Source organism: Microcebus murinus, chromosome 19 (genome assembly GCF_040939455.1).
Source record: "Microcebus murinus isolate Inina chromosome 19, M.murinus_Inina_mat1.0, whole genome shotgun sequence".
In the NCBI taxonomy this organism is placed as follows: domain Eukaryota; kingdom Metazoa; phylum Chordata; class Mammalia; order Primates; family Cheirogaleidae; genus Microcebus; species Microcebus murinus.
Window position 1 is genome coordinate 38,514,128 of NC_134122.1, and position 27,441 is coordinate 38,541,568.

The 27,441-nt window shown below is 53.4% G+C and overlaps 3 protein-coding genes and 1 non-coding gene across 4 annotated transcripts; 3 read left to right on the forward strand and 1 right to left on the reverse strand.

Moving 5' to 3' along the window:
* The first annotated feature begins 1,174 nt into the window (after window positions 1-1,174).
* Window positions 1,175-6,130, forward strand: IL27 (interleukin 27). The gene is given in 6 exon segments (XM_012764337.3): window positions 1,175-1,233; window positions 3,614-3,774; window positions 3,860-3,958; window positions 4,593-4,751; window positions 5,868-6,083; window positions 6,086-6,130. Coding segments are annotated over 6 exon segments (711 nt in total). The 5' UTR covers window positions 1,175-1,202.
* Window positions 6,131-6,290: 160 nt separating this feature from the next.
* APOBR (apolipoprotein B receptor) lies at window positions 6,291-11,145 on the reverse strand. The gene is made up of 6 exons (XM_020281454.2): window positions 11,003-11,145; window positions 9,047-10,654; window positions 8,681-8,731; window positions 7,598-8,602; window positions 7,250-7,509; window positions 6,291-7,170 (listed from the first exon to the last, which is right to left on the reverse strand). Exons 1-6 carry the CDS (start codon window positions 11,057-11,059, stop codon window positions 7,101-7,103), a joined length of 3,051 nt encoding a protein of 1,016 aa, XP_020137043.1. The 5' UTR covers window positions 11,060-11,145; the 3' UTR covers window positions 6,291-7,100.
* CLN3 (CLN3 lysosomal/endosomal transmembrane protein, battenin) lies at window positions 10,539-23,637 on the forward strand. Its single transcript, XM_075995447.1, has 18 exons — window positions 10,539-10,627; window positions 12,260-12,329; window positions 12,656-12,798; window positions 12,986-13,110; window positions 13,267-13,345; window positions 14,520-14,616; window positions 15,702-15,773; window positions 16,176-16,255; window positions 16,401-16,486; window positions 16,959-17,031; window positions 17,118-17,261; window positions 18,769-18,881; window positions 19,405-19,451; window positions 19,539-19,607; window positions 19,714-19,769; window positions 19,922-20,015; window positions 23,038-23,178; window positions 23,280-23,637. The coding sequence occupies exons 4-18, from the start codon at window positions 13,065-13,067 to the stop codon at window positions 23,397-23,399; spliced, it is 1,317 nt and encodes a 438-aa protein (XP_075851562.1). The 5' UTR covers window positions 10,539-10,627; window positions 12,260-12,329; window positions 12,656-12,798; window positions 12,986-13,064; the 3' UTR covers window positions 23,400-23,637.
* Window positions 23,638-26,273: 2,636 nt separating this feature from the next.
* Window positions 26,274-26,392, forward strand: LOC142862470 (5S ribosomal RNA). The gene has a single exon (XR_012913563.1). It is a non-coding gene; the product is annotated as a 5S ribosomal RNA (ribosomal RNA).
* Window positions 26,393-27,441: the final 1,049 nt, after the last annotated feature.

Consider the following 27,441-nt stretch of genomic DNA (forward strand, 5'->3'; position numbering starts at 1 on the left):
CGGGTCCCAAAAGGAAAGTGGCAGCAGAGGGCCTCGGGGAAGACCAAGAAACCCCATCCTCTCCCTGAAGATGGGAAATCCAGGGCGGGGCTGAAGGCAGGGCCATGCTGGAAGGGGGCTCTGTGGTTGCTGCCACCCAACCCTGACAGTGGTCTCTGCAGAGCAGAAACAGCGAGAGGATTCTGGGTCCTGGTTAAGCCCTGATCCTGACCTCACACGACCCCAGGATGACCACAGGATGAGCCCTGATCCTGGTCACTGACTGAGCTCTTATCCCAGCCCAAGCCTGCGCCCTCACCTGGGTGACAACAGCCTCATTCAGAAGCTTGGCCACAGACCGAGCACTGTCCCAGATCTGAACTGAGTTCTGGGCCCGACCCTGACAGGCCACAAGAAGAGCCCCAGGTCACTGATAGCTCTGACCCCAAACACAGAGCCAGGACATTGGCCTCAGACTAGGCTCCGAGTCCAGCCCTAGAACGAGTCCTGGCCCTCATTATAGACTGAGCTCTAATCCTATATCTGACTCTGGCGAGAGACTGAGCCCTTGACCCTGGATGGCCCTGAGCCTGGTCCCAGACATGGCCTTGAACCCGCTCTCATCCTGCCCTGACCATAGTTGCAGACTGAGCTCCAATCCCAGCCCAGACGCCATCAGACTCAGCCTCTGCCTGCTGCGTACAAGACCCATCCCAGCCACCATCGAGTTCTGACTTCCCTCCTGCCCCTCCCTCAGCTATCTGGTAAACCAGAAGAGAGTAAGGATGACTCAAAGCCCCAAGTCCCCTCTGGTGGGCAATTCCCTTACCTGGCCATCCATCTTTTGAAGGAAAGTGGGCTGCAAATGGCCGTAGGATGATGATGAGAAGGGGTTTGAGTCTCTGGGACCTCCCAGGGCATAGAGCCCGTGGCTTACCCAGGAGTGGGGAATTGAGTGAAGGGCCGGACCTGGAAGCTGAGCAGTAGGTGCAGAGCTTGGATCGACCGAAACTCCAGCTTCCCGTTACCCCCCAGCGTAACTCCCACCCCCTCTGGGAAGGGAAATTACATTTCCCCATTTTAGCAAGGGGTGGCGAGGAGGGAAGACTGAGTGAATACAAAGCTGAAAGTACAAGCAGGACGGAAAGTGAAACTGGGTGCAGCCCCCAGTATAAGACCCCCCCTACCCAGGAGATGGCTGGCCAAAGAGGCTGGGCCCCGACATGGGCCAGATGGCAGGCGACCTTGGCTGGCGTGAGTTGAGGACAGGGCTGGGGCGGAGGGTGGGGACTTGGTTGAGACTGAGCAGAGGACGGGTGAGCTTGGCCACTATGGATGGGGCCAAGGGCTGGGACTGGCTGGAGGATGGGAATGAGGCTGGCTGGGGTAGGGGCCTGGGGCAATGGGGTAGTGGTTAGACCCAGGGCTGGGCAGAGGATGGGACAATTTGGCTAGCATGAATGGGGAGGAGGGGTAGGGGATGGATAGGTGGTGATTTGACCAGGGCTGGGCAGAGGATGGGAAGCGTTGGCTACCACGAGTGGGAGGGTTGGATAGACAGCTTGACCAGGACCAGGGCTAGGCAGATAAATGAAGAGTTTGGAGTGAATGAGCAGGGGCCAGACAGCTTGGCGGAGACGGAGGACTGGGGTCGGCTAGAGGAAGAATGGCAGGAGGAGTGGCACAAGGGGTGCACTGAGGTCAAGGGTCAGCAGCTTAATGGGGTTAAGGGTCTTCAGCTTGGAAAGAGGACCAATCTGCAGTTGTGGCTGAAGAACTCAGTGGCTAGAACCAGAGTTGTAGGCAGAGGAGCAGGTAACATGGCCAGGTAGGGGCTAATGGCTGGAGGATGGAGAGAGAACCTTCAAAGACCAGGGCCAAGGACCCAGGACTGTCCACAGAGGGTAGAGAGAGGGCCTGGGGGTTCCAGAGCTCAGTCAGGAAAAGGGGATAAGTAGGAGATGGCTCAGCTAAATTCTGGGTGGGCAATAACCACCAGGGCCCCGGTGTACCCACTCTGTCTGCAACATAAAACTAGGAAGAAGGCTGCGTGCAGTGTCTCATGCCTGTAATTCTAGCACTCTGGGAGACCAAAGGGGGAGGATCATTTGAGCTCAGAAGTTCGAAACCAGCCCGAGCAAGAGTGAGACCCTGTCTCTACTAAAAATATAGAAAGAAATTAGCTGGACAACTAAAAAATGTATATAAAAAAAGTTAGCCAGGTATGGTGGTGCATGCCTGTAGTCCCAGCTACTTGGGAGGCTGGGGCAGGAGGATTGCCTGAGCTCAGGAGTTTGAGGTTGCTGTAAGCTTGGCTGATGCCACGGTACTCTAGCCTGGGCAACAGAGTTAGACTCTGTCTCAAGAAAAACTAAAAAAAAAAAAAAGAATTAAAACTAGGAAGAACCCCACTCTGCCTTAAGTCTCCGGGATGTCAGAGGGTCAGAGTACCCCCAAGCCAGGGAAGCTGAATGCAAAGCTCTTAGGCATTGCCTGCCTCCTCTGGAGATCCATAAGGGAAGTGGGTATCCCTAGAAGCTCCCATAACCTTTATTGAGGAGATATTTCAAGGAGCAGAGCTCAGGGATTAGAGACTGAGAATGGACAGGGAAGAGGTAGGACAGGAGGGAGAGCAGGGATGGACTTGGGGCCAGTTTTGGTTTGTGTTTCGAGGAGAATTGTGTAACTCCTCTGATTGCTGGATTTCCTCCCCCTGAGGGAGAAACTGCTGAACATCGCCCTCTGCCTGGAGCCCCCACCCCATCACTCTTCTTTCCTCTTTCCAGGAAAACGCAGAGCAGGAAGCTCCCTCAGAAATCAGCTATTCTGACTCCCCCATTTTACAGATGGGAGCTTGAGGCACAAGGGAAGGTTAGGATGAGAAAGAGAGCTTCTGCCTCCCATTCTAGGCCCTCCTCCTGGTCCCCCTACCCTTCCCTTTCCCACATGTATATTTGCCCTGGGCAGGTTCCCCTGCACAGTGACCCACCTGCCTTGGTGGAGGCTGGACCAACCTGTCCTTCTGGCTCCCTGGGTTAGAGCCTCCGGCAGTGCCAACCCACCCCTGGGGCCCTAGAAGCCAGTTCAAGCCATCAGAGCCACCTGGCTGAGCCCAAGGAATCCTGAACAGAACAGAGTGTGCCCACTCCTGGGGCAGGTGGCTGCCTCTTCTGAGTTTCCTGGGGAAAGCACATGGGCTATGCATTTGGACAGATTTGGAATCTAGTCCTGGCTCCCCCACCCTCTGGCTATCTGACCTTGGGCAAATCAACCTTACTCAGCCTCACTTTCCTCATCTGCAAAATGGGGAGAATAATAAAATCTAGGCTACCACATGCAATTGTGCAGGGTGTTCACTGAAAAAGGCACTTGGCTGAGGGAGTTAGTGGGGGGGGGGTGTCAAGATCCAGCCTCTAGTCTGCTTGCAAAGGTGGGCACTCTGTGCAGAGATGCCACCTGGTGGCTTTGATAGCCCCTGGTGGTTTAGAGGGGGCAGTGGGAAGACGTCCATGAACGTGCCTGCACAGTGCTCACACGTAGCGCAGGCTCAGAAAAGGCACGTCTCTGAGTCCTCAAGCTCTTTCCTCATCTTGCTCCCCATGCGCCCTCCCTGCCCCTTGCCACATCTCTCCAGGGCTCAGCCTGTTGCTACTGTCCTTGCTCCTGGTTCGAGCTGGTGTCTGGGGATTCCCGAGGCCCCCCCTGAGCCTGCAGGAGCTGCGAAGGGAGTTCACGGTCAGCTTGCACCTCGCCAGGAAGCTGCTCACCGAGGTTCGGGGCCAGGCCCACCGCTTTGTGAGTCTCCCTAATGTGGCTCTGGGGGTGGCGTGGGCAGAGCCCCAGTCCCCTCTGGCCGCCACTAACAGGCCTTGCCCCACAGGCTCAATCTCACCTGCCGGGAGTGAACCTGGACCTCCTGCCCCTGGGAGAGCAGTTCCCCAATGTCTCTCTGACCTTCTACGCCTGGCGCCGCCTCTCTGTGAGTGAGACCCGTGTGGTGGGGTGCGGAGCGGCCAGGCCGGGGCTGAGGCATGCGGACATGAAGTTGGGGATCGGGCTGAAGATGGGTTGGGGGCAGTGTCTAGGTGAGGTAGGATGTGTAGCTGGATAGAGAGATGGAGCTGCAGTGAGGAAGTGGGGTTAGGAAGAGGGGGAGGGTGAAGCCCAGCATGGGAAGGGGATAGGGTGGAGGATGGATTAGAGATATGATGGAAAGGTGGGGGAATGATGGAGTTGAGATTTGGAATGGGAATAAGGGTAGAAATGGGATGAAGTGAGCAGGAGGTAGGACAGGACGGTGGAGAAGAGGATGGGATGGGCAAAGATGGGGAGTGCTGTGGGGCGGCAGTGGGTAGCTGGGGAAGAGCAGGTACGGGGCTGCCAGGGAGGCTGGAAGAGGAAGTGGGTGGAGGTCGAGGACAGCGGAGATGGGGAGGGGTGAGAGCGCAGGATGGGATAGGGATGGCAGTGGGGCAGAGGGAGAGAAGAGGGCTGGGATGGATGAGGTGGGCGTATGGAATGGGAATGAGAACCAGTAGGAAGGGGTTTGGGTTTAACGTTGGGTCATCCTTGGCCCATGGGCCTTTCCTGACCTTTTCCCTCCCCTTCTATAGGACCCAGAACGACTCTGCTTCCTCTCCACAACACTTCGGCCCTTCCATGCCCTGCTGGGGGCGCTGGGGAGCCAGGGGGACTGGACCAGCTCTGAGAGGATGCAGCTGTGGGCCATGCGGCTGGACCTCCGGGACCTGCAGCGGCACCTCGGCTTCCAGGTAGCGTGCCCACCCTCTCCTCCACTCCCAGGGGCCAGCTCGGCAAATCAAGGCTCATTGGCTACCTTTTTTAAAACACTCCACTTCCTACAGGTTGGGAAGTCTGGAGGGAGATGCTTCAGATACTCTTGAGCATACATGTGTGAATGTGTGCGGTGTGAGAGTGAGTGAATGAGTGTGGCAGCGTGTCTGAGTGTGAGTGTGCATGTGTGTACAGCTGCAGCAGGCCCTGGAGCCCTGGAGCTGCCTCATAATCTCTGATCTTTGTCTTCTCCTGGGGATTGGTTTTTGTTTTGTTTTGTTTTTAGAAACAGGGTCTTGCTCTGGCACCCAGGTTGGAGTGCAATGGCATGATTATAGCTCATTGCAGCTTCCAACTCCTGGGCTCAAAGGACGCTCCCCACCTGAGCCTCCTGAGTAGCTTGGGACTGCAGGCACATGCCTCCATATCCAGCTAATTTTTTTCTTATTTTTTTTTTGTAGAGACGGGGTTTCACTATGTTGCTCAGGCTGGTCTTGAACGCCTGGGCTCAAGCAATCCTCCCACCTTTGCCTCCCACAATGCTGGGCTGACAGGTGCGAGCCACCATGCCTGGCCTGGGGGTTGGTGGTAAATGAGAGAACAGCTCTGAAACACCCAGCACTGCATCCGGCATCAGCAGAGTTGCTTCCCTTCTCCTGACTCTCTGACATCACCCAGATCCTCCTGAACCTTTCAAAGGGAAATAGAAATTTCCCCCTTAATAAAAGGAGAATAGAAAATGCAACCAGTATGGAAACTTAGCCATGTCACCCCCTGCCCATTTCTGATCCCGCAACAATCCGTAACAGCAGAGAGATAGTTCCTGAACCCCAACCCCCAGGGCACTCCCGGGGGAGTGACCCAGCTCTGTGAGCATCATCTTGCTTCATGACTTTTCATTTTCTTGAACCGAAAAATCAGATAGGACACATGAGATGATGACATCATGGAAGATATGAAGTAGGGGCTGTCCAGGGAAATCATGACCTCATGGTCGGATGTCCCTGTGTGAGCTGTTGGGCACATATAAGAAACAAGGATTCGGACAGGCTCTCAGCCAGGCTGCTCTCTGACCCGTGGGCCTCTCCTCACAGGTGCTGGCTGCAGGATTCAACCTCCCTGAGGAGGAGGAGGAGGAGGAGAAGGAGGAGGGGAAGGGCCTTCTCCCAGGGGCTCCCGGCAGCCCCCTGCAGGTGCCGGCCCAGGTGACCTGGCCCCGGCTGCTCTACACCTACCAGCTGCTGCACTCCTTGGAGCTTGTCTTATCTCGGGCCGTGAGGGACTTGCTGCTGCTGTCCAAGGCCGGAAACCCAGCCCCAAGGCCTTGGGGTTCCCAACACCTGGCCCCCAGTCCTGACGGGGTGATTTCTTAGTCTCCGACCCCTCACCCCTTAGGACTTTAGGACTGAAGTCTTGGCCAACAGGACAGCGACAGCTCATATGCCTTAGACAAGGCAGGCCTCTACCAGCCCCCAGCCCCAGGCCCTACCCAATAACTTAAAGCCCCTCCAGTCCTTGCCAGCTATTTATTTCTTGGATATTTATTTATTGTTTAGGGAGATGATGGTTTATTTATTGTTTCGGGGCCTGGCCACCACGCTGGGTACCTAATAAAACACTCTCACCCTCTCCCTGGCTCAGCTGTTTTTCAGGGTAGGGCCGCCTGACACCCAAAGGGTGGGATGGCCTGGAATGGAGTTGGCAGCCTCTGGCCATCCTGGACCCCTCTCTGATCCTATGTTTTTGGGGCCCCTGATCCATCCTCCTCTACTCTGGCCTGTTCACCTGGGTGGTTGCCATAGTAACCAGCAGAGCTCCCAGGCTGCACTACTATTTTGGAAGCTCAGGGCAGCCCCCTGGATCTCAGTGGTGCTCATGAGGTTCTCCTAACCCCCTGCCTTTGGGCTGGCGTCACATCCAGAGGTTTGTGACTCCTGCACAGCTCTGAAGGGCTTGGGTGGGAGGTGGGCTGGGGAGAGGGGCCAGAGAGGGAGGCTGCGGGCAGAACAGTCTCTGTCCCCTGTCAGTCCTCTGTTCAGTCTCTGGACAGCTGAGATAGGCTGAGGAGGTAACCAGGGCAGGGACCCTGAAAAGTGGTTCCAGTGGGGTAGGTGGCCCACCAGCCTGCACTGGAGGATCAGATTCCTTAAGTTCAAGGTCTTCACAAATGTCTGATTTTGTCCTCTCCATGAAAGACACACTGTGAAACTGAGGCTCAGAGGGTGGAAAGGATGTGTCCAGGTTCGCAGAAGGAGGGAGGGGTGAGCAGGGTCCAACTGAGCCTCTGCCCCTCACTCAGGGCTGGTCCCCAGAGCGTTAAGTAGCAGTTACTGGGGCTTTGGCTGGCCCAGGCGGGCTTGCAGTTCCTGCATCATGCCGAGGTGTGCAAGGCCAAACCTGCAGGTGGAAGACAGGAGCCAGTCCCCAGATGCCCACAGCCTCTTCCTCCATCCCAGCCCAGTCACCCTGTGCCTACCCGTGTCCCGGGGGCCTTCTCCTGGTTGGCACTGGGGTCCCTTCAGGCCTCAGAGGCTCTGGGGGTTCCTCCAGCTGTAGCAGACTCTGCTCTGGATCGGGCAGCCCCTCCTCGGGCTCGGGGCTGGGGGGCTCCTCCTGCTGCTCAGGGGCAGGTTTCCTACAGAAAGAGGGCCGGGAGCGGCGCTGGGAGGAGCTTCGTGAGAGGAGTACCCGGCTCCTTGGGACAGAGACATCCAGGCGGGACCCGGGAAGCAGGGCCTGCAGGGAAGGAGGCGCAGAGGATTATGGGGCTGGCTTTGAGATTCTGCCCTGCCCCGCCCTGCACCCTGCCCACTGGAGCCCTCACCTCGCTCCAGCTGCCGCAAGCATCCCCTCCAACATTGCCTGTGGCCTCTGCGGTCTCAGTGTTCCCGAGTGGCCCAGGCGCAGCCTCTGCAGAGTCCTGGTTTACTGGCTCCTCCTGGACTTCGATGTGTCCCAGGCCTTCTGGGTCCATCTCCTCAGCCTCTGTCTGGCCCCCAGTCACCTGGATCTCCTCCTCAAGGATCTCCTCCTCATCAAGGGGCCCTTGCACCTCTCCCTCGGGGTGGCAGTCTCCATGCTGCCCCTCACTGTCCTCCCTCTGCTCTCTTGCTTGCCACCCCTGAGCTTCTTTTTCCAAAACCATCTGCTTTCCCAGGAGCTCTTGAGCCTCCACTGTGGCTCTGGTCCCCTCTGTCCTCACTGCGTGGGGGCCCAAGTTCAAGTGATCCAGCCCACAGCTTCCTTCTGCCTCTGCAGACTCCCCAGCCTCTGCCTGCCCTACCCCATGTTCTCCCGCTCCAGCCTCAAAAGCCTCTGCTAAGCCACCTCTGTCAACCACCTCTTCCTCTGCTGAGCCCTCCAGGCCAAACTCCTGCCCACCTCTGCTCTGTGCCGCTGCAGCCGCCTCTCTCTCTTCTGAGTCCCAGCTCCGCCCAGGCACCCCCTCCCAAGCGGCCCCTGCCCCAGCAGCCCTTCCATCCAGATCTGCCTTGTTCTCTACCACTTCTGCAGCCAAAGCGCTGGTCTGTGTGTTCTCCCTGTCCCCAAGGCCCAGAGCTGCCCCCTCCAGCCTCCAATCTCTCCTAGATGTTCTGTCTGCCTCTCCTGGCCTTGTGGCCTCTACCTCCCCAGGCTTGGTTTCTCTGGCATCTGACTCTCCCAGTGACTGGCCTGTCCCCACCTCTGGCCTGGGGCTGCTATTCAGCTCCAGGGGCTCTGCTACTGAAGAGACCTCTGTTTTGTACCTCCTGTCCTTTGCTTTCTTTCCCTCCCCACCGGCCTCCAGAATCTCTGGTAGTTCAGACGATTGGCCTCCTGTGGCCTCTGCCTCTGGGGCCTGGACTCTTGAGACCTCCCCCTCCCCCTCTTCCATCTCCCCCTCTGCTTGGCCTTCTCTGGCCTCTGCCTCCAGGGCCTGGACTCCAGAGACCTCCTCCTCCCCCTCCTCCTCTTCCCCCTCTCCCTCCCCCTCGTCCTCCTCCCCCTCTGCTTGGCCTCCTTTGGCCTCTCTCTCTAGGGCCTGGACTCCTGAGACCTCCCCCTCCCTCTCCCCCTCTTTCCCCTCTCCCTCCTTCTCCTCGTCGTCCTCCTCCCCCTCTGCTTGGCCTCCTCTGGCCTCTGTCTCTAGGGCCTGGACTCCTGAGACCTCCCCCTCCCCTTCTTCCCCCTCTCCCTCATCCCCCTCCCCCTCCCCCTCTTCCACCTCCCGCTCCTCTTGGACATCTGCTTCGTCCTCCGCTTCATCCTCCTGGGTATCTCCTCTCTCCCTGGCATCTGCAGCTTCCTCCTGGGTATCTCCTCTCTCCTCGTCCCTTCTTCTCTGGTTTTCCCAGGCTTCTGGAAAAGCCTGTGAGACCTCGGGCTCTATACACCCCAGGTGCCCAGGATAGTCCTCCAGGCTCCTTTCTGTCCCCTCTTTGCTCAGGGCTGGAACTCTCCAGAGCTCTTCCCTACTGCCCTGTCCTTCCTCAGGTTGCTCTGTTGGGGTCTGGGTGCCTCCCATCTGCTCGGATTCCTGACCTTCGGTGACCTTGTGTTGGAGGCCACCCTGCTCCACCCTGGGTGCTTCTGGACTCATCTGGGCCTCCTTACTCCTCTGCCCTGTGAACTCCTCCTCAGGCCTGGCCTCTGTGGTTGCCTCCAAGTCAACATCACCTCTGGCTTCTTTGTCTGGGGACAGCTCAGCCTCTGTGGCCCAGCACCTCCCTTTCTCCTCTTGGGCCTCCTCTGCCTGTACAACATCTTCCAGAATGGCCTGCTCAGCCTCTTTCCCACACTGAGCTGCCCGGCCCTCCAAGCATTCCCCTACCTCCTCCTCCCGCTCCTGGCCCCCCGCAGCCTCCCTCCCTGCTGTCTGGCCCTCAGCTGCCTCTTCCACTGCCTCAGGGCCCAGGGCCTGAGCCTGTTTGGGGAAAAGACTCACCTCAGCCTCTCTCTGCTCACCCACCTCCTCCTCCTGGGCTCCCTGGGAGCCTTCTTCTAGGACCCAGACACTCCCAGTAGCCTCTGGGATCCTTTCTCCAGGGACTGGCCCATATTCTGTCTCCCTGACTCCAGGTAGGTAAGCCTCCTCCCTGCCCCAGGTTGTCCCAGCCTCCTCTCTGCCTGAGGTTGCCCAGTCCTCAGACTCCTCCCCTGGACTCTGTACCCCCTGTGCACTTGTGTTTCGGCAACCCCTCACCTTTACTGCCACCTCTTCTTCCCTGCCAACCTCTCTAGCTCCGGGCCTCTCAGGTTCCCCTGCGCTTGTCTCCTTGACCACCTGCTCAGTCTCCCTGCTGTCCCCTGACACCTTTTGCCCATCAGCAGCAGCCTTCCCCTCAGGCTGCCTGTGCCAGGTCCACTCTGACTCCGCCCCTCTGGCCATCCCTGGCTCTCTTGCCCTGACCTCTTCCTCCTCCTCCTGTTCCCAGGTTCTCAGCGTCTCCCCTCTGTTCACTTCCTGCTCTTCGGGCTCCTGCCTTTCCTGGGCTTGGCTGCTCCTGTCTTGTCGAGCCCCAGACCTTGCCTCAGACTTCTTTCCAGACTCCAAGGGGACACTTGGCTCCTGGCACCTGGCAGCCTTGGCTGGCTCCCAGACCCCTGTGTCCTGCCTGTCTGTTTGGGACCCATGGGAGCTGCTGTCTCCCCAGCCCCAGGCTTGTTCTGCCGCTGAGCTTCCCCCTTGGCATCTTCCGGCTTCTCCAGGCCCTCCCAGCTTTCCATCCCCCTTGCTTTGGCCACCTCTAAGGCCCTCCAGGGCCTCCTGGGCTTCCTCCTCCACAGTCTTCCCTGGTCTTTCTACAGCCATCACCTCCAGTTCCTTGGTTGCCTGCGCCTCCCTCTCTACAGTGGGGACTTCATCTCCTATGAGGTAGGAGACAAAGGTGCTGAGGGAATCCTAGAAGAAGGGGGGGGGAGACATTAAGGGAAGGCCCAGCCCTTGCCCTGGGGACCCTGGGCCAGGGGAGCCAGGACAAGCAAGAGGGGTTCTGGATCTGGGAGAAGGAGAGCAGGATCTGCAGAGAAAGTGAGAGAGGGCCTAGACTAGAGGCATGTGATGTGTTTGTGGAGGTAGAGGGATTGAAATTCAGAAAAGATCAGGCTGGGGGGCTGTCTGACCCCAAGAAAAGAATCTCAAGCTGAGAAGTTCAAAGGGATGAGGGAAGGTGAGGCCCAGGGGAGAGGCCCTGAGGTAAGGCCCCGGGGAGCAGGGTGAAAGTCTCTGGCATCTCTTTGCCCCTCTCACCAGTGCCCCCCTTAAGGCCTGATGCAGCCCAGGGAGGTGTAGCCGGAGGAAGTCCATCCTGTCTGTCTCTGTGTGTCCAGAAAGCTGACAATGACCGTCCCCACCTACAAGCCAGTCTTCCCCGGCACCCAAGACACTTCCTCTTCCCCTGTTTCCCCTGACGCATACCCACCCAGGCCCTGCCCACTGCCCCAATGCCCACTGCAGCCTCCACTCCCGGCTGGGCAATGGGTGGGCATCACGCAGGGGACTCAGGTGCATATTTGGAATTAAAGGGCAAGGGGGAAGTGAGAAAGAAAAATGTGGGAGCAGGATACCTCAGAATTGGTAATGGGGGAGGGGGCATGTGGCAACTGCAGCACAAGTGACTCAGGTCTTGTATTCACACCTCAGCCATTTCCGTCTCCCCCAAGCCACAGCCACTCTGTGAGAGGAAGCTGGGGTTTGTGGTTCCTGTTTTGCCTGGGGACAAGGAGTAGGAGTGAGGAGGGGGCTGGTAGGAGCTCTGTCTTCTCATTTCAGTGTCATTAAGGCTTCCCCAAGCAGACAAAGGGGCTGGATTGGTGGCTGCAATGCCCATCCCCTCATTTGTGGTTGATCTTGCAAATGAGAACTTGGCTACATTTTGTATTGTGGTTACTTGTGTACCACCCGCCCTCCTGTGAGTTCCTTGAGGGCAGAGGCTGAATTTCTAGAGCCCTGCGTGATAGTAGGACCCCATTTTTTCATTGGTTGAGTGACCTGGGAAGCACACTAGAGTGGGTATATTTTAAACAACAGTCTGAAGGCCTGGTGGTGAGAAAGAGCTAGTAGAGGTGGGCTCGGCCTCTTGGAAGCCCGCAGCAGACGTTAGCAGGGGAAGTACACCATGAAGAGAATTCAGGATGCTGCTTTACCACCTAGAGGAAGGTAAGGGTATAACTCCTTATTTGGGACTATGTGAAGTGACCTTGATCTACATTTCTTCCCCATCCCCTCTCCCCAGCCCCAGCTTAATTTCAAACTAGGGCAATTGAACCAGAATCTTAGGCCTTAGAATCATCTGCTCTAAGCACCCTTGATGGAGGCAGGAATCCTGCAGCAGCCTGCCCAGCAGTTCCCTGCTTGTGGTGCTTTTATTTCTTATTGCCAAGGGGGTCTCTAAGGTCATCTTTAGATGTCAGTAACTTTATTATTATTATTATTTTTTTGGTATCTCGGTTTTCCCATCTGTAAAACCAGGAATTTGACTACTTCCGTGATATTTTTTGGTTCCAGGATAATTGGCGAAAGGGAATCTTTTAACGTCTTGGATACCGCCCACAGATAATTCATGAAATTCCTTCAGGTGAGTGTTATCTTTATTTTAGATTTCTAAAACAATTTGTAAGGGTAACAGGTAGGAGTAAGAATAACCTACAGCTGGCGTCTTTGTTCCCAGCCAGAAAGTCCTGTTTGAAAAAAGGATTACTAAGGTGGCCATATTTATTTCTGGCAAGTGAGTGCTGAGGGAAAGGATCTGAAGCCTCCCGCAGCCATGACTAGTCCTGGCTAGTATCTTCCTTGGGCGCAGTTAATGTAACGTCACGTTGCTAACTTGCTGATCCCACCGCTCCAGTTCAAAGCCAAGGGTTCCAGGGTTCTCCTGTCCTCTCTCTTTTTCACGCCCCAAAGCAGAGGCGGCCTAAAGTGAACACGGAGGGAGGACCCGGAAGTAGGGAGGACCTCCGAGCACGTGATGGGGTGTCCCGCGGGTGCTGTCACGTGACCCAACAACCTGACAGTCCTCAGTGCGGAAAGCTCTGAGGCTCTTAAAGGTACAGGTCGCAGCGCCCCCAGCTATAGATGGGGCGGGGGCAGAGGCCGACGGGTGGGTCGTGGGAGGGCGTGAGATGGCTCGAGATGGAGCCTGGGGCTCGCCTCATGGATCGCGGGGCGCGAGTGCGGCAGACAAGCCGGAGCTGGGAGCGGCAATGGGGCGTTGATCTTTCTCACCTGTCGCAGACCCTCATCTATCCCGTCGAAGCCGACTCTGAAGAACACTCTGTGACTTTGGACCCTTGGGGGACCTGAACTTGATGCCATGGGAGGACCTGCAGGCTCGTGGCGGAGGCTTTCGGATTCCGAGGGTGAGTATTACCGCCCATCCTCACAGGAGTGACCACGTCTGGCTCGCACCCCACCTGACGGGAGTGAGAGCTGGCTCGGCCCAGGGAGGACATCCATGGGGCCGTCGTGCCCCTGAGAGCGGGGTGGAGGGTCATGCTCTCTTCTCGCCCTCCCAGGGGAGGAGACCGCCTCGGATCCCCAGCCCCCTCTGTTAGACCATCAGGGCGCCCACTGGAAGAACGCGGTGGGCTTCTGGTGAGTGGCCTGGAGTTCAGCAAAAGTAACAATGGGGTGGGAAGAGGGAAGTGACGGGAGGGAAAGGGGAAGACGGAGTTAAGCTGCACGCAGGAGCTGAATCTATAGGTAGTTACTGAGTCAACAGGTTTGCCCTGAGGTGGCGCATAAATTTTCCAAACTTCACTCCTCTTCTTAACCACCTTCAGGCTTTGGCCAGATCCTCATACCACGTGTAGGATTATTTACTTAAACGTTTTTCCTCCAATCAGTTCAGTTTAAAATTTTTTTAATGCACATATTTTTAAAAAGAAAACTTTAAATCACTACTCCAAAGGGAAAACCAATATTTTTCTAATGCATGTTTAAATAAATGCATCGCTATTAGAAAGTTTTAAAGAGTTTTCCATCTACCTTCTAGAATTATTCAAATACTGAGCCTTGGGCAATACATCTAGCATTAACCTAAACATCAAGGACTTGGGTGGCAGTTTGGGTTGGAAGTGGCTTCCCACTTCCAACACTTAACCTCAGAGTCACTAAACCTCTCTGTGCCTCAGTTTCCTCAACAGTAAAATGTGAAGGAAGAGTACTGTAGTACCACTTCATAGACTTGGGAAAAGGTCACTTGTGAAATTGCTGACACTGGGCCCAGTTTCCTTCCCATCACTGAGTGTAGCTCTGAGAGATGAGAGTAAGTGAATAAAATGCTTCGCCTGGATCATAAAGGGCTTTGGTATGGACTTGTTTTGATCCCTGCAGCACTTTAATCAGGAGAGAAATTTGTATCCCCATTTTACATGAGTAGATGGAGGCCATAAAATTAAGAAGTGGCAGACTCAGGACTTTAACAAAGTCCTCTGGGTTTCAGCCCCAGGATTTATTTTTTTTCTTGTACCTCAGTGTATCAGTGGGTGAGAAATGCCTCCAGGAACTGAATCCTAGTAGGAGATCAGAGGAGACAGTGATCAAGGATAGCCTCCTGGTAGAGGCCTCTGAGGTTGGAATTGAATCCAAGTTTGTGATCCTAAAGCCTCTATCTCTGACCCCAACACTGAATGAAGGTGGGATCTGGTGACAGGGGAAAAAAAAGAGGGAGCTGATTGGAGGGCAGAGGTAAGGGGAAGGTTTGGCACAAAGACTATGATAGATTAAAAGCCTGAAAGGAAGTTGAGATCTGTCCTGCTCATTCCAGGCTGCTAGGTCTTTGCAACAACTTCTCTTATGTGGTGATGCTGAGTGCTGCCCATGACATCCTTAGCCATGAAAAGGTACCTGGGAACCAGAGCCATGTAAGTGACCCCCCTCTCTACCACCACCACCATGGTTAAGCCCTGTGCGAAGATGAGATACTCACCGTGGGTTAGAGGCCCCCTTGAAAACCTCATGGAAGAGAGTGGCCTAGGGGTGGGACAAGGGGGCTAAAGTTCCCAGTCTCCCAGACCCTCAAAGCAGAAAAGGCCTTTAAGGGATGAATGAGTGCCAGGTTTGCAAGCTCAAATGTTAGCTGGGTGGGACTAGAATCTATGGCAGGATTTTTTTTTTTTGTTTGTTTTGTTTTTTGACAGAGTCTCACTCTGTTGCCTGGGCTAGAGTGCCGTGGCATCAGCCTTGCTCACAGCAACCTCAAACTCCTGGGCTAAAGCAATCCTTCTGCCTCAGCCTCTGGAGTAGCTGGGACTACAGGCATGTGCCACCATGCCCGGCTAATTTCGTTTATATAGTTGTCCAGCTAATTTCTTTCTATTTTTTAATAGAGACAGGGTCTCACTCTTGCTTAGGTTGGTTTCAAACTCCTGACCTTGAGTGATCCACCCACCTTGGCCTCCCAGAGTGCTAAGATTAGGGCCCTATTGACGTTTTGGGCTGTATGAGTCTGTTGCGGGGCTTTCCTGTGCATTGTAGGATGTTTAGCAGCATCTTTAGCTTCTACCTGCTAGATGCCAGTAGCCCACCCCATGGCTGCCAGTTGTGACAACCAAGAACGTCTCCAGACGTTACCAAATGTTCCCTAGGAAGGTAAAAGTGCCCTTGATTGAGAACCACTTGTCTGTGGTGAGCTGGAGGGCGCATGCCCCATCCAAGGGGAGCAGCTATCACCTTCCAGGTCCAACAATGAATTTGGTCCTGGATCAGATTTTCTAGAAACCCAGATTTTTATATGAAAGCTCTTAAATGTGTTACCCAAACAAAGTCTGTTTCCGGGACTATTTTGGATTGTGGGTCATTCGTTTGTGACTTATATGGAAATACCCCTCCACTGTGCACATAGAGAAGGCCTGTGCTGATCTTCAAGTTAAGGCAGAACTGCAACAGGAGCTGGGCTCTGGCCACCCTTCTGCCTCCCTGGGTGAAAAACTTTCTCCTTTCTCACCAGGTGGACCCAGGCCCAACGCCCACTCCCCTCAATGGCTCCTCTCGATTTGACTGCAACTCTGTCTCCACGGCTGTGCGTACTCATCTGTCCTCTCCTGACCCAGGCCCTCTGGGTCTATAGACCCCACCCCCTGACCTCTCAGTACCCAGTTGGGACCATCATGATGAAAATAATTGAGACCACCATGTACTGAGTCCTTTCTATATGTAGCATATATTAGCTCATTTAATCCACCCAGCAGTCCTGTGAGCTAGGGAGCCAGGGACCGTAATCATCCCCATTTTTCAGATGAGGAAACTGAATGTCAGAGAATATAAATGCCTTGTCACATAGCTAAGAAGCAGCAGAGCTGAGACTGGAACTCAGATCTGCCTGACCCCAGACTCTGTGTTTGTAGAAGTCCTTTCCTTGGCCACTTGGTGGGGAGGGTTGTCCCTGAGAAGGTCTGGGCTCTCACTCTGTTCTCCTGTCCAGGCGGTGCTCCTGGCAGACATCCTCCCCACCTTTGGCATTAAGTTGCTGGCTCCTCTTGGCCTTCACCTGCTGCCTTACAGGTCTGGCTGTGGGTGGCGGGAGGAAGGGGGCTGGGAGTGGAGAGGCTGGGAGGGCGAAGGAGGTGGCAAAGGAGGAGGGAGGTGGGAGGGCTGGGGCCTGAGAGCGGAGGCCGACCTTCCCCTTCCTATCCCTCCTCACCCTCAGCCCTCGGGTTCTCGTCAGTGGGCTTTGTGCTGCTGGGAGCTTCATCCTGGTCGCCTTTTCTCATTCAGTGGGGACCAGCTTGTGTGGTGAGTGTGTGGTTTGGGGTCAGGTGGGGGGCCCAGGGGAACACAGTGTTTGTGGGGGGTGGTCTCCCCAGCTTCCTGGAGGAAAGGGGTTATTTCTGTAAGCCTCAGAAGCCTGCTAGGCTGTCACAAGCAGGAGATCAGAGGTGAGGGCAATTTGGAGGGGCAGGTGGTGGAGGAGGTGGGAGGAAGTGGATCGATTGGATGGAGACTGGTGAGCAGAGTCACCCAGACGTTGAGGATGAGTTCTTGCTCTGGGTCTGTTAACTGGGTGGATGGAGGTACTGTTCTCTCAGAGAGGACATGGGGAGGAGGGCGTTGGCTCTGCTTCAGATCTGGAACCCAGTGTGTCCAAGGGATCTGTTTTTAGCCCCTTCAGGCTGATACAGAGGAGGCCATGGTCAAATGCCATAGGGGACACGGGCTATCGAGGAAAGGCTAGGTATGGCCACCTCTGTGCTTATCCTCCTCCCAGGTGTAGTCTTGGCTAGCATCTCCTCAGGCCTGGGGGAGGTCACCTTCCTCTCACTCACTGCCTTCTATCCCAGGTAAGCAGCTGGAGCAAGGACTGAGGGGAGAGGCTGTCCTGCTGCTGGCTTGGGTCTTCCTGAGTGTTCTGTGTTCTCCTTCCCAGGGCTGTGATCTCCTGGTGGTCCTCGGGTACAGGGGGCGCAGGGCTGCTGGGGGCACTGTCCTACCTGGGCCTCACCCAGGCTGGCCTCTCCCCCCAGCACACCCTGCTGTCCATGCTGGGTATTCCTGTCCTGCTGCTGGCCAGGTGAGCTGTCCTGAACTGGGAGGTATTGGGGGTTTGCGACGCCCTGGGTCCCCGGGCAGTGTGTGCTGCAAGAGATGGGAGAGACAAAGACACAGGCACAGAAAGTAAGGTGAAAGGGTGCAGGGAAGGTCAGGGGACCACCAGCATTCCCATGAGCCAGGTGGCACTGACTGAAATCTAGCACCTGTTTTTATCCTCTTTTTCATGCTATAGATTACAGTGATTTCACGTGAAAAGCTCGTGGGTTACAATGTGTAGAAGTTTCAAATATCCCCTAATAGTCACAAGATGTCTTAGCTAATTACTCTTTTATCTATAGAAGCAGGAACACATAGCTCATTACTAAGCACAACTACACCTTAAGGTATATACAGATAGTATCTCTGAACTCAGCAGCTGTGGCCCATTCGATTGAGGAACAAAGAGATTAGTATTTCTTATTGGCAGGTTAGCTCCCCATTAACTGAGGCGTTCTACTGAGAAAGGAGAGGGAAGGAGCTCAATCTGGTGTTTTTAAGAATTGGAGCCTGGGTCCCTTCTCCCGGGCTGACATTTTGCAATCCCTAACAACCGTGGTGGCTTTCATGTCAAGCTGCTCCATGCTTTTTAGTCATGAGGCCCCTCAGGCTTTAAGGTGGAAGTCTGCTTTGCTGTATTCCCAGATGGCTGAAATGTCCCCCAACTAGGCACTTCCGCTCTTATCTCTGGCTTCTGCTCAGGCAGCATTCTTTCACCTCCTTTCCTCCCATGGTCTCAGAAATGGGGTCCCTAAGCCCCAGTGGTCTTATCCTCATCAGGGAGGAAGAGGGATTAAAGGAGAGAGAACTTGATCATGATCCCAGTCTTCAAATCCCTACCACCTCGCCATGTAGGGATGTGGATACTGGACTCTGATAGCCCTAGGTTTGAGTCCTGGAGCTGCCACTTATTAGCTGTGTGGAGTTGGACAAGTTACCTCACCTTTCTGAACCTCGGTTTCCCCATATCTCAAATAGCAGAAGTTCTTGCTTTCCCGTGAGGTGATGAGTGTGACGCAGTCAGCACAGTGTGGTTCCTGAGATGATTTGAAATGGGACTTGGGTGGACTTATTTTGTTAGTTCTGTTTGTATTTGCATGTATATGAGGAAACAATTTGAACTAGCCAATCAAACATGGGCATTCACAGATTATTGCTTAGGACAAGGCCAGGTAGAAAAAGTGAGTCAATTCAAAAGAAAATATTAAGTAAAAAATAGTATGTACAGGAGGAATGTGGATATGGCAAATAACATGAAGCCAGAATATAAGTGACTACAATTTGGGCAGTTCTGGCCTAGCACAGAGTGAACATATAATTAGTGGTAGCTGGAGTGATCATTAGAATTAAGATGACGAGAAAACAGAGCTGACTCTCCTGGTGTGAGCCAGCAGTCAGAACAAAGGGTCTGGGGAGAGTGGCCTGATGGTCAATGGGGGCCTTTTCCAGCCCGCCAGGGGCCCTTTGACCCTGTCTTCACCCTACTCCAGCTATTTCTTCCTGCTCACATCTCCTGAGCCCCAGGACCCTGGAGGGGAAGAGGAGGCAGAGATAGCGGCTCAGCAGCCCCTAATAGGCACCACGGCCTCAGGGTCGAAGCCAGGTAGGAGACACAGACTCTGAGAGAGGTCACTTTCTCTCTCTGGGTTTTAGTCTTTTCCTCTCTACAGTGGAAATAGTCAAGAAGGGAAGAGGGTGGGTGTCCTGGTTACAGGGAAAGCAGTGACATACTCAAGAAATACTCACTGAGCACTTGCTATGTGCCGGGCATTCTGGTCACTGGAGGAGTAGCAAGTGCCAAGGCCCTGTGGTGGGAATGAGCTTGGATGTTCTAGAAACAGAGAAGGGCCAGTGAGGCTGGGCAGAGTGGGCAGGTGGACATCTGTTGAGCTCTGTAAGAGCTGTAAAGAGGTCTCACCTGGTTAACTCTTTGTTTTTAATTGTGGTAAAATATGCACATAACATGAAGTTTACCATTTTAACCATTTTTAAGCGTAGAATCTGGTGGCAGTTTAAGTCTGCTTTCACTCTTGTGTTAGCTGGTTAATTCTGGCATACCAGCGCCCCTTTGCTGAGCCTTTCAGTGTGTAAACTTCATCCACCCATCTCTTCCTGTTCCCCCGCAGGGTCCAGCTCAGGCCTATCCCTTCAGGAAAGGTGGACTGTGTTCAAGGTTTGGATGGTGGCTGTGGTGTGTCCCCCATGGGTGGTGCCCACCTCCTGGCCTTCCACTTCCACTTGTGTCCTCTGACTCTTCTAGAGCCTGGTGCAGTACATCATCCCCTTGGTCCTGGTGTACTTTGCCGAGTATTTCATCAACCAGGGACTTGTGAGTGAGGAGTGCAGGGAGGGGCCGTGGAGGGAGCAATCAGGGTTGGGGCCCACATGTCCATGCCTGGTCCTGGTTCATCTCCTGTGTCTGGTCTTTGCTGCAGTTCGAGCTCCTCTTTTTCCGGAACACATCCCTGAGTCACGCTCAGCAGTACCGCTGGTAGGAGGAGGGGAGCAGTGGACTGGGAGGGCCCCTTGATGGTGTAGGGAGCCTGGGGCTGGGAGGGGCTGCTGTGCCCAGTAGGCACCTGGGGGCGGGGGGTGTGTGCAGGTGCCCAGAGGAGCTTCCTCCTCCTCCCTCCCCCACCTCAGGTATCAGATGCTGTACCAGGCTGGTGTCTTTGCCTCCCGTTCTTCTCTCCACTGCTGTCGCATCCGCTACACCTGGGCTCTGGCCGTGCTGCAGGTACTGAACCCTTGCCCCTCCCTCCCTCCTTCCCTCCCACCTTGGCTCCCAGCTTCCCAGGGCCTGCTGTTTCCTTCCCTCAATGGGAAATAGTCATTGTACACTCTCATTTCTAAGCACAGGGAACCAAAGGCCAACAGGGCTCCATGTAAAATGTGTAGCTTCAGGAGCCTGGCAAACCTGGGTGCAGATTTTAGCTTCTGTGCTCAGCAGCTGTGTGACTTAATGGCACATCTCTGATCCTCTCTGAGCCTCATCTGTAAATCAAGCGTGACCAACATCCATTTCTCAGGGTAGCTGTAAGAAATAGAGATGAGAAGAAGAATGAACAAGATTTTGTATTATGTTTCCATCAGAAGCATTGTTTAATGATTATTTACATGTACCTCATGCAGAGCTACAGGCTTTCAAATAATGTTTCTAACTGTAAGAAAATGCCCAGTTCTTTTATTCTGGATGGTTAATTATAATAGAATCAGTGACATTCTAGTCAATGGATTCTTTATTTCATAGCTGGTGAGCAAATTCAACTACCCACGGCAAACAGTCCACAGCACAAACGCCCTTTCTTAGAACAGGTTAACAAAGGGAGTTTCATTCACATAATCAGTATACAGCATTTCAAGGTTACAAGTCCACGGTCCCTGAAGGTAACTGTTAAAATAAACCTTCAACTATAACAGGAAAGTCCGTTGCCCTTAAAACTTAAGAACTCAATTCTAGGCCGGGCGCTGTGGCTCACGCCTGTAATCCTAGCTCTTGGGAGGCCGAGGCGGGCGGATTGCTCAAGGTCAGGAGTTCAAAACCAGCCTGAGCAAGAGCGAGACCCCGTCTCTACTATAAATAGAAAGAAATTAATTGGCCAACTGATATATATATAAAAAAATTAGCCGGGCATGGTGGCGCATGCCTGTAGTCCCAGCTACCCGGGAGGCTGAGGCAGAAGGATCACTCGAGCCCAGGAGTTTGAGGTTGCTGTGAGCTAGGCTGACGCCACGGCACTCACTCTAGCCTGGGCAACAAAGCGAGACTCTGTCTCAAAAAAAAAAAAAAAAAAAAAAAGAACTCAATTCTATGAGAATAGGATACAGAATAAGTATGGAGTATAATGTTATGGCAAAAGAATGTAAATATTCTCTGCCCTTCTTGCTTATTTATCTAAGCAGGACTGCCAGCCCAGGGCCTGTACCAACAAAGTTCCAACTTGTGACATTCTGTAATTCAGTGTTCTTCTAGATGCTGCCGAAACACGCAGCTTATGGTTTTAGCTAGAAATATATGTATATATATTTTTGAGACAGTCTTGCTCAGTCACCCTGGGTAGAGTGCCATGGCGCCAGCATAGCTCACAGCAACCTCAAACTCCCAGGTGCAAGCAATCCTCCTGTCTTACCCTCTCGAGTAGCTGGGACCACAGGCACTCACCACCATGCCCTGCTAATTTTTAGTTGCCTGGCTAATTTTTTCTATTTTTAGTAGAGACAGGGTCTCACTGTTGCTTAGGCTGGTCTTAAACTTTTGACCTCAAGTGATCCTCCTTTCTCAGCCTCCCGGAGTGCTAGGATTACAGATGTAAGCCCTACACCTGGCCTAGCTGTAATTTTTTATTTAAATTATTATGAGTACATTTATGGGGTACATGTGATGTTTTGATACAGGTATACAATGTGAATTGATCAAATCAGGTTAATTGGGGTATCATTGCCTGAAGCATTTATTGTTTGTGTTAGGAACATTCAAATTCTACTCTTCTAGTTATTTTAAAGTATACCATAACTTATTGTTGACTATAGTCTTAGCTGTAATTTTAACCAAGGCTGTTTTGTACAGTTAGGGCTTATATCATTTATTTCCATTATAGAAAACACCTAGCCTAATGCTGCAGATGGAAGTGTTGGGTGTGTTTCACTGGTTACATTAGTGTTCCCAGGCTGTGTTCTTTTTAGTTCACATTTCTGAGCCTACCTTAGACACACGGACTTAGGACCTCTAGGGCTGTGGTCCCCAACCCTGGGGCCACAGCGCTGTACTGGCCCGTGGCTTGTTAGGAAACATGCCGTGTATCACCGCCTAAACTCTGCCCCACCTCCCTGCCACCCACGACACCCCACCCCCCACCCTTGGTCTATGGAAAAATTGTCTTCCATGAAACTGGTCCTTGGTGCCAAAAAGGTTGGGGCACCTCTGCTCGGGGGAAGTCTCCATGGTGCATTTGTAACAAGATCCCAGGTGACTGTTATGTACATAAGGTGTGAACTGCCACGGGGTGGTTGTTTAATGATTACTTGTACATGCCTCACAGAGCTTTCAGATGTTTCTAACTGTAAGAAAATGCAGAGTTCTTTTATTCCGGATGGTGGAACCCCCAAGGGACTGGGACACAGAGAGGAACCAGCCCCTTGGGTCAGGGACCAAGGATGCTTCCTAAAAGAGATGGGAATATCCAAACTAGAGTTTCTCAACCTCAGCACTCTTGACATTTGGGGTCTGATAATTCTTTGTTGTGGGGGGCTGGCCTGTGCATTAAAGGGTGTTTAGCGCTATTGCTGATCTCTACCCACTAGATGTCAGTAGGCCCCCCCCCTCGTGTTGTGACAACCAAGAATGCCTCTAGATGTTGCTATATATCCCTTGGGCAGCAAAACTGTCCCTGTTTGAGAACCACTGGTCTCACTATGGTCAAATGAGGCATTCTGTTCAAGGAGTTCTTGGGAGGAAGAAATAAGATCCCAGGAGCGGGAATGACCCTGATCCAATTTGAGCTGTGAACAGTGACTGAGAGATCCCAAGGGAGGGAAGGTGGAACACATTGAGGCAGGGGGTGGGTAGGAGTGATGGGAGCAAAGGTATGGAGCAGGAGGAGGCCTGTGAAGTACAGGGTGCTGAGGATGGGGTGGGGGAAGGCCACCCAGATCCCAGGGTATGGCAGGCCAGGCTGGGTATTGGGGTTCTCCAGGCCTGTCCGCCCTCTCCTCCACCAGTATCTCCTAGGCTCAGCCCTCCCCTCTGCCTGTGCCCACAGTGCCTCAACCTAGCCATCCTGCTGGCGGACGTATGGTTCAGCTATCTGCCCAGCATCTACCTCGTTTTCCTGATCATCCTGTATGAGGGGCTCCTGGGGGGTGCGGCCTACGTGAACACCTTCCACAACATTGCCCTGGAGGTCAGTACCCGCCAGGCAAGGGCTGTGGATGGCTTCTCTGGGGAGGTCCAGGGCAGGGAGCTCTGGGACTGAAGCCTCACCCCTGTTCTCTGCCCTCCCAGACCAGTGATGAGCATCGGGAATTTGCCATGGCAGCCGCCTGTATCTCTGACACCTTGGGGATCTCCCTGTCGGGGCTCCTGGCCTTGCCTCTTCATGACTTCCTCTGCCATCTCTCCTGACACTCAGGCTCCTCGGGATGCAGGACATGCTGACCTGTGGGCAGGTCGGACACCCAGGCCTACCCATAGCCATCCATGAGCTCTGGCCCTGGCCTTACCTGCAGGCTGGGGGTGGGGCAGTTGTGAAGGCCTTATTCCAGTGAGCAGGGGCAGCCGTTGTCTCCCGTTCCCAAGCTGGTCTCGGGGAGTTTCTTCTTGGCATCATGCCCTCTGAATAAATGACTATTTTATCAGTTGACTTTTTGTGCCATTTTTCTTTCTGAAAAAAATTTTCTTGTATTATAAAAGTAATAGAAGCCTGCTTTAGAATATATACATATAGGGGAGCATAAAGAAAACATTTCAGGGCCTGTAATCCTAGCACTCTGGGAGGCTGAGGTGGGGGGATCACTTGAGGTCAGGAGTTTGAGACCAGCCTGAGCAAGAACGAGACCCCATCTCTACTAAAAATACAAAAATTAGCCAGATGTAGTGGCACATGCCTGTAGTCTCAGCTACTTGGGAGGCTGAGGCAGGAGGATAGCTTGAGCCCAGGAATTGGAGGTTGCTGTGAGCTATGATGACACCACTGCACTCTAGTGCAGTGTTGGTGCGACACTCAAGTGAGACTCTCAAAAAAAGAAAAAGATAGCAGATTTCTGCCCAGTCTTGAGGCTTAATTAATTAATTTATTTATTCATTGTGTGGGACAATCTATATACATTTTTTCCCCAACATGAAGTTTTCAGACAGATGTTGAAAAAATTGTGCAGTGAATACTCCTGTGTCTGCATCACCTGGGTTTTTATTTTTTTTTGAGATAGAGTCTCACTCTGTTGCCTGGGCTAGATAGAGTACGGTGGCATCAGCCTAGCTCACAGCAACCTCAAACTCCTGGGCTCAAGCGATCCTCATGCCTCAGCCTCCCGAGTAGCTAGGACTACAGGCATGCACAACCATGTTGGCTAATATATATATATATAAATTAGCCAACATGGTTGGCTAATTAATTATATTTATATAAAAAAATATATTTTATATAATAAAATATAATTTTATATAATATAAACTAAATATTTATATATAATATTTATATATATTTATATATAATATTAACTAAATATATATATATTTAGTTGTCCAGGTAATTTATTTCTATTTTTAGTGAAGATGAGGTCTTGCTCTTGCTCAGGCTGGTTTTGAACTCCTGACCTTGAGCAATCTGCCTGCCTCGGCCTCCCAAGAGCTAGGATTACAGGCGTGAGCCACCGCGCCCGGCCTAACCTTAATTATTTTTAAAATTATTTTTTAAAGCTTTGTTGAGATATACTTTGGATACCATACAATTGGTTTTTAGTATAATAATCAAAGATAGGTGTGACCATCACCACAATTTTAGAACACCTCCTTCACCTCAAGGAAAAATCCTGTACTCTGTATACCCTGTAACTGTCACTTTGCTGTCCTTTCTGTCACTTATAGCCCTGAGAAACCACCAGTCTACTGGCCCTTGAACTTTGCTGGCAATACCCAACTGTCCCCAAGGGCCAATTTCAGCCCTTTTGCTCGGGACAGTGAAGTGTCCTGTTCAGGCACTTCAACTTGGCCAGCAATACCCGACCATCCCAAAGCGGCCAATTTCAGCCCTTTTGAGAGGGGAGCCCAAGTGACCTATTTCATTCAGCTCAATAACAGCCTGAAATAGGTGACCATTGCCCAAGGGGCCAATTTAAACTGTTTTGTGTGTGGTGGTCAAGCGGCCAATTTCAGTCTTTTAATTTGGCCAGAAATACCCGATCATCCTCAAGGGGCCAATTTCAGCCATTCTGGGTGGGGTAGCCAATGGTCCTGTCTGGCCTCGTAACTTCGCTGGCAATACCTGACCACCACCAATTGGGCAATTTCAGCCCATGTGATTGGAGTGGCCAAGTGTCCTGTCCTGGCATTTTAAGTTGCTGACAATACAAGACTTTATCCAAGAGGCCAATTGCAGCCCTTTTGTGTGGGGTGCCAGAGTGCCTACTGCCACCCTTTAACTTGGCCAGTAATACCCGACAGTCTCCTTAGGGGCCAATTTCAGCCCTTTTGCTTGGGGTGGTCAAGGTACGTATTACAAACCTTTAACATGTCTGGCCACACACATTCATCCTCTCGTGGGATGCTTGAGGTGATGGATACCCCAATTATCCTGGTTTGTTTATTACCCATGGTATGCCTGTACCAAAATATCACATGTACCCTGTAAAGATATACAACTATTATATTCCCATAATAATTAAAAATAAAAAGTAGAGGGTGATAGATCTTTACATTCTGGCACGGAAAGGTGTTTAGGATACACTGCTACATGGTTTCTGTTTATAAGCTGATTGCAGAACAATAAAAGGTACAAATAAGATTCCATTGACATAAAAAAATAATTTCAATAAATATTTCTTGGTCACCTATCATGTGTAAGAAGTCACGAGGCTGAACACTGGGGGAAAAAACAGTGAATAAAACAGACATATTAGTGGGGAACTCAAATAAGAAAACAAATACAGGTAAATGCCATGAAGAAAAGCAAAGGGACCACAAGTGACAGTGGGGCATCCTGTTTTAGTTAGGCTGACGGGAGTCGGTCGGGCGTGGGGAGGGCCCGCAGCGTCCAGGGGTGGGAGAGAGGCGGGGAGGCCGCCCCCGGCGTGACCGAGGCTTCTGGCGCCCGCCCTGCGGCGGGGCAGTGCGGCGCCTGGCGGCGTGAGGGCGCACCGTGTTGGGGAGCAGCCCGCTCCCGCCTTGTGGCCCTTGGGCCGGAACGCGAGGACCCGGGTTAGCGCAGGCGCCGGGCGGTGGGCGGGCCTGGCCAGGACGTAGCAGCAGAGATTCTTGAGGCGTTCAGGAGCGCCCGCTAGTGTCTACGGCCATACCACCCTGAACGCGCCCGATCTCGTCTGATCTCGGAAGCTAAGCAGGGTCGGGCCTGGTTAGTACTTGGATGGGAGACCGCCTGGGAATACCGGGTGCTGTAGGCTTTTTGCCTCTTCTTCAGTCACTGGCCTGGGGAGGGGCGCTCCTTTTCTGCCCTCACCCTCCAAGCCCGCCCATTCAGGGTGCTGTGGCCGTAGAGGGTGGTGGGCAGCCACGGACGCCTCAAGGGGGCGGGCCGCTGCGCATCCCGGCCCAGTCCCTTATATCCCCGCCGCTCCCCGCGCACCGCAGGTAACCCTCCACCACCACAAGGACCCCAGCGGGCTGCGGGGCGCTGTTGCCTCCCCTCGCCCTGGCACCTGTTCTTGTGGGGACAGGGGGAGACTGACAGGCATGCCAGCGACGTGAGCTCTCCCGCGCGCGCGCGCACACACGCACACGCACACACAGCCCCAGCCAAACACACGGACACACCATCGTCCCACACGAGCAAACCCACAGGCACGCGGGGAGAGACAGACTTCCAGATATGGGGTCAGAGAGCCAGAGCCAGAGAGTCAGCGAGAGAGGGCCCCTTTCTCGAGGCGAGGGCATGGTGGGGAGGGCTTTGGGGCTGGGCCAGGACAAGGAGGCAGGGCCGTGGGGCTGCCCGTCACCCGGAGGTCCTGAAGACCTGCAGCCCCGTGTCTGGGGAGGCATGTTCTGCCCCATTCCTGTCGGGCCCCAGAGCTGGCTTTCCTGTTGCTTGCGTGGGGGTTGGGACCGGTTGGGTGGTTGGTGGGAGGATTGGTTTGTGTGTATCTCACATGCGTTCCTTGGGTGGTTCTTGCGTGTTCTGCTGTCCTGTGTCCGGGTCTCTGCTTGGGTGGGTCCATGTCTGTCTCCTTTCTTTTTCTCTTTCTCCACATCTACTCCTTTCTTCCTTTTTGCCCACCTGTTTTATCCCTTCTTTCCTCCTCCTCTCCTTACTCTCACTTCTCTCCCTGCTTTCTCCTTCTCCCACGCTGTTAGTGTCCACTCTACACTAGGTCTCTTCTTGTAGGGATGACCGAGGTGTTCTTTTTTCCTGGGTTTCCTGACTTCTGTCCCACCGAGAGCTGCCTGTGCATCCACAGCCAGAGGCTTGTGGTCTTGTGTTAAGTTGTTCACTCCA